At 37.2% G+C, this 6,000-nt stretch overlaps 1 protein-coding gene across 1 annotated transcript in view; it reads left to right on the forward strand.

The window, feature by feature from the left end:
- LOC101977482 (cytochrome P450 2C18) overlaps positions 1–5,654 on the forward strand; it is a 29,209-nt gene extending 23,555 nt beyond the window's left edge. The window contains exons 7-9 of the mRNA XM_005335304.4: positions 2,174–2,361; positions 2,781–2,922; positions 4,718–5,654. Of these exons, the coding sequence (XP_005335361.3) occupies positions 2,174–2,361; positions 2,781–2,922; positions 4,718–4,899 (512 nt within the window). The 3' untranslated portion in view covers positions 4,900–5,654. The remainder of the gene's footprint in view (positions 1–2,173; positions 2,362–2,780; positions 2,923–4,717) is intronic.
- Positions 5,655–6,000: the final 346 nt, after the last annotated feature.

Genomic DNA, 6,000 nt, shown 5'->3' on the forward strand with positions numbered 1-6,000 from the left:
ATTTTATCTTTTATGAACAACTCTATTTAGAAATGTCCCTTTAAAGAGTTTCAGTAATGCAACTCTGATTAGAAGCAAACACCACCTTTTCCTGTTTCAGAACCCCTTCAAAACTATCATAAAGTAATCCCAAATGAGAATTATTTCTTTTGAACTGGGAGAAGATGAGTACAGGAAACAGCCAACAAACCTTCAACAAATTTCAGAAACACAGAGAGCTGAAGGAAGGGACATAACTCAGCAGAGAGGATCAAGCTGTGGCTTATCTGAGCTTATATGTCAGAAGAAATATTAGTGTGAGAAAGCCAAAGTGTGTCCCTAAAAATATTCTAAATGGTCAGCATTTAGAAGCACCACATGTCAAACAAGTTGGGAGAAACTGAGGCAAAATAGGGGTCCCTCTGTTCTCAGGTGCTCTCTACAACCTCTTTGAGCAGTTAAGTGTTTTCATCTCATAGGAAGAGAAGTTTACTCTCAAGACAAACTGAGAGGTGCTGTGATCAATTTTAAAACACCAAAGCAAAGTTAAAAATAACATAAACTTTCAGAAATAAACCAGGTGTTTTATAAAGAATTACGAAGCAGAAGGGCATCAGAATTCTAAAGAGCAACTGTTATTGTGTGGGTGATAGAAAATGTAAGAGTCAGGTTGGTGGCATAAACCTATAATGCCAGCTATTCTGAGATTAAAGCAGGAAGTTCAGGCAAATTCAAGGCTAGCCTGCGCCAGCCTGTCTCAAAATAAAACAAAAGGGCTGTGGATGTGGCTCAGAGGTAGAATGCTTCTGGGTCAATCTCAGGACAAACAAAACAAAACAAAATAAAACAATAAAAAACACACCAAAAGCAAACAAAAAACAAACTCCAAACAACAACAATAAAACAAACAAAAAAAATCAATAACATGAAACATGTTTTTAGATCCATGCTTTCTACAAAATTTATTCCCCTTTTTCACTTTCACAGAAAGATACTAGAGCATATGATGCATCCAAATATTTGAAATCAAGTCAGAGGCAGTCACAGGTTCCAGGAATCAGAAGACCTTATGTATAAGGATGATAGTTTAAGGGAGGGTCCTGGGCACCAGGCCTAGGAAAGAAAATAATGGTCCATGTTAAGTAGATAAAGCAGTTGTAATGGAACAAATGAAAAATGATAGAATCTAAAGTTTAAGCATTTAGAAAATTATTGCAAGGAGTTTGAGACATCAACCTAAGCATTTGGATACAATATAAGATAAGAAATCAGAGAGTTGGAAATTGGTATAAGTTGTTCAAATATAAGTTAAACATATGCAATGAAGGAAACATACACTTACCAGTGAACAGTAGTTATGTGGTCATAATGGTGTAAACAAAGCATATTGATATAATCAAAACTTGTGATCAAAATAAAAAGCAGTAGATAGGGGAAGTATGTGAGGGATGTGGGTGTGCATATTTATTTGTAGTGTGTAGTTTACATGAGTAAAGATGGATCTTAATTTTCCTTAAAAGAGTCATTAGAAATTTTCTGAAATAAATCAAGAAACCAAAATAGATCATTATTTAGAAATGTAAACATTTCAGAAGAAACTATTAGTATGATTCAAAAATTTTACATTTAAGGAATGAGAGATTGGAAAGGGTCACACTAAAAAACACATGCACACATTGGTACACTAACACACAGACACACACAGACATGCATAGATTTATTAAAATTTAATTTTCTAAAGTCATATGATTTTAATATAAAATTCCTGTTCATTCCTACTTTTCTTTCTACAATGATATTCTTTAATTAATTATGTGACAACTTCTAAATTTGAAACATTTTATCATTTCTATTTATATTTGATATCATATATGCTAGTATGTTAGACATATAAGTTTGTAGATATATTTTAATAAAAGCTTATAGGACAGTCATAAATGTATACGACTCATGGTACATCTATGTATGTATTTATATGTCTATCAATATTTGTTGGTAGATATTGATAAATAGATATAGATAGATATAAATAATATCATGCTGATCTTTTCATATGTTCAGCAGTACTTGTAGCATATAAGTCATGTCTCTAGTATCTTTTGTCTACACACACAATGCTTCATATAACCTTGAATTATTTCAAGAAATATACTGCTATTCTCTTTTCCATTGGTCCTTATTTGTACCTTATCAGCTAAAGTCCAGGAAGAGATTGATCGAGTCATTGGCAGACACCGCAGCCCCTGCATGCAAGATAAGAACAGTATGCCTTATACAGAGGCCGTCCTGCACGAGATCCAGAGATACATTGACCTCGTTCCAATCAATCTGCCCCATGCAGTGACCTGTGACATTAAATTCAGAAACTACTTGATTCCCAAGGTAAGACTATTTTGCCCACATTGCCCTTCTGTTCTCTTGAAGTTCCTATATTCTCAGCATGGTTTCAATCTTCAGCCAAAATAAGATGAGAGAGTACAAAACTCATCCATGTAACACCTTGATGGACTCAGTGCTGGACCAGGCTAGGTCATGAAGCTCCATAATGCAGAATCAGGAACACAGTTAAGAGGGTAAAAGAAGTGTGACTTCTGTGAAAGAGTATTCCCCTTTGTCTCTTCTAAATAGAGCACTGGCCTTAAACTCATGGATTTTATGGCTTGGTTGCCTACCTGGAAACATCAGTGGTCTTCTTTGGACAAGGGTTTCTTATCATAACATCTGGACTAAGTAAATTCCAACATTTCCTCTAGCTCCATGACTTCTTTACAACTTGGTTTATCTGGGTCTGTTCATTGCAGGGCACAACCATAATGACGTCACTGACATCTGTGCTGCATGACAGCAAAGAATTCCCCAATCCAGAGAAGTTTGACCCTGGCCATTTCCTGGATAAGAGTGGCAAATTCAAGAAGAGTGACTACTTCATGCCTTTCTCGACAGGTAATAGTAATTTATTTCAATTGGTACTTTAGGAAAGAAAAAAAAAATAGCTTCACGGGATCACTTAAACTTGACAGTGATTATTTGGGGGCTGGTAGGAATGTTCTTCCACATGTCAGGAGCCCATAAACTGTCCAAGATCAGGCCACAACATGGTTACTGGGTCTGATTACTGGGGCATTGGGGAACATGGCTTAGTTCTGGTAAAGTAAGAAAGCTACAGAGAGAGTAGAGTGAGTCATGCCTCAGAATGCAACATTGCACTCCCAGAATGCTTCTTAGAAGATTAATTAATCTCCACTGTCCTCAAATGTCTGCAAAATTTATCTAACTTCACCACTTTGGTGAGTATCTTCCACATGGTGCCTCTCATTCCCCTGCTGACCTCTGGGTTTGGTAAGTATTCACAGCACAGAATGGGCCACCAATAGGGTGTCACACCCAAGTTAGCCAAGCAGATGCATAGATTGTTATAATCCAATGTGTCTAGTCCTGTAAGAGAGGGAAGAAAGGATTGGCTGTTCATGGTGGCAGAGGGAGAAGATGCCTCCTGCCTGTTCTCTCATACCACGTGGTAAGGCATAAAATGGATTGAGTGACATTCAGATAGAAGAAAGGACATTAGCACCACCTGGTAAAAGGCAAAGAGAAAGGACTGAAGAGAGGCAGGGCATTTTAAGAGACACAATGAGCCATAGGAGCAGGATGTTTGTTCCTGATCAAGGATACCAGAGCCTTCTGACTGATCAATGAGGATTAGCAAAGCTTGGGAGTCATGCAGATTCCTTTAAGGACAACAGAGTGCCTTGATCTACCTATATCTAGTTCCCTCCTTGGGACAAGGTCCCTATACACTTAAGTATTTACTGAGTCTCTGGCATATCATTGCCGAAATTTGTTCTTTGGCTCTTCAGGCTTGCTTTTAGGTCTTGCATTGTGGATACTAATATGACAAGAACTGAACTCTGCCTTAATGGAACTATGTTTTAGCAGTCTAGAAAAATAGAGAATAAGGATTCAAATAATCTGAGCTTCATTGTTGATTAAAGTCAAAGAGGATGAGTATCTACAGCCTAGAAGAATCACAAAGGGTGTAACAGAGAAATGACATTTGATCTAGAATCTGAGAGAAGCACTAAGTGCATTCTCGTCAAAGGAACTGCATGAGATAAAGCTTGAAACTGCATTGTATGGTTTAGGCTGATGAGACTGAATGGATCTGGTGAATGGGAGGAAATATCATGGCACATCAGACTGGGAACAGGGAACACAATCAGTGTGTGTTTCTGTGAAAAGATTGATGGAATCATGAAATGTCAAAAAAACAGTTTTAATGTGGACATCATTAATGAAGTTCTTGGCATAGAGTTGCTACTCAATAAATATTGATTGAATGATGAATGCTGTTAAATTATTAGGTAGATAACAGGTGTGTCCATCCTTCTGTCTAATCAGCCATATTTTTTATTTACTCTTTTCAAAAACATTTTTAAATTATGGATGGACACAATACTTTCATTGTATCCATTTATTTATTTTTGTGCTTGGGATCAAACCCAGTGCCTCACACATGCTAGGCAAGCACTCTATCATTGAGATAGAATACCAGCTCCATATTTACTCTTGGTCTATCCATCCATCCATCCATCCATCCAACATCTATCCATCTATCCAACCATCCATCCAACCATCCATCCTTCCAATCATTCATCAAATAGCGACTCTGCATTTTTTTGTGTGATAGTCATAAATGTACTGTTCAAGGAATATTTATCCTCTCTCTTGGTTATTTCAGGAAAACGAATTTGTGCAGGAGAAGGTCTGGCCCGCATGGAATTGTTCTTATTCCTGACCACCATTTTACAGAACTTTCATCTGAAATCTCTGGTTGACCCAAAGGATCTTGATACCACCCCAGTTTTCAATGGACTTATTTCTGTGCCACCTGCATACCAAATCTGCTTCATTCCTATCTGAAGAAGAACAGTCTGTTTGGCTGCTGCTGTGCTATCATCTGGAATCTTCTCTTTGGGGCATGCTCCATCTCCTTCTCTGTCAGGCATGTCTTCTCTGACCTGCTTCTCACCATTCTATTTCTTTGAAATCCAGTGACCATCCAACCCCCATTAGAGAGAGTTTCCACAAATTCATGTTTCCTATTCATATACTGTAACGCTTGCATTAGCCATTCTGTATTTTAACACTGTTGTGAGATTTTACTATGGCATCACTGTAAAAATGACAAAAACCTGGGGGGGTAATCATGGGAAGTGCAATAAATCAGGCAGAACAAGATCAATCCACATGGTTTTATTTTTATGTGAATATAAAAAAGTCATGCTTTTAGAGTAGAGATAAATAATTCTTATCAGAACTTGGGATAGGGTGACTTGTGAGAACTTGTGAGTGAATGGGGAATGACAATTAGTAGTTAAAGATCCAAAGTTTTAGGTAGACAGGAGAAGTGAGTAGTGATGGTCTAGTGCAGAACATGGTTCCTCTTGTTAACAATAATGTGTTGCATACTTGAAAATTCCTAAAAAGGGAGACATTAGATACCCTGCCCACATATAAAGGACAGGTATTTGAGATAATGACCATGTTAATTATCCTGATTGAATCATCCTACCATGTATAGATATATCACAATGTACCCCACAAATACATATGATTACTACTTGTCAATCAAAAACATATGGAAGTAGATTAAAAATAAAAACTGCAAATAAAAACTACATTGTATCCATTTTTTAACAATCTTGGTTACTAAAGGAAGATATATTAATCAGGTGTTGGCAAAAGGGAAGAACAACAGGCAGCCTTATATCCTGACAGAACAACAATTTCTCAGTAATGCTGCTCTAAGTATCTTACCAAAATCTATACTCTTCCCTTCACCACCATCTTCCCCATCATTCAACTTCTGATTCCTCTACCCTGCCTTTGTACTTTACTACATTAATTATCTTATTATTTTGGGGTTTGAAGATCTAATGTCATCTCCCCTGGGCTAAGATGATTCTGTCACCCAGGTTGGTTCCTTTTGGAGGCTCTAGGGAAGATCATTTTCCTAATTTG

The sequence above is a fragment of the Ictidomys tridecemlineatus genome, chromosome 1, assembly GCF_052094955.1.
Source record: "Ictidomys tridecemlineatus isolate mIctTri1 chromosome 1, mIctTri1.hap1, whole genome shotgun sequence".
NCBI lineage: Eukaryota > Metazoa > Chordata > Mammalia > Rodentia > Sciuridae > Ictidomys > Ictidomys tridecemlineatus.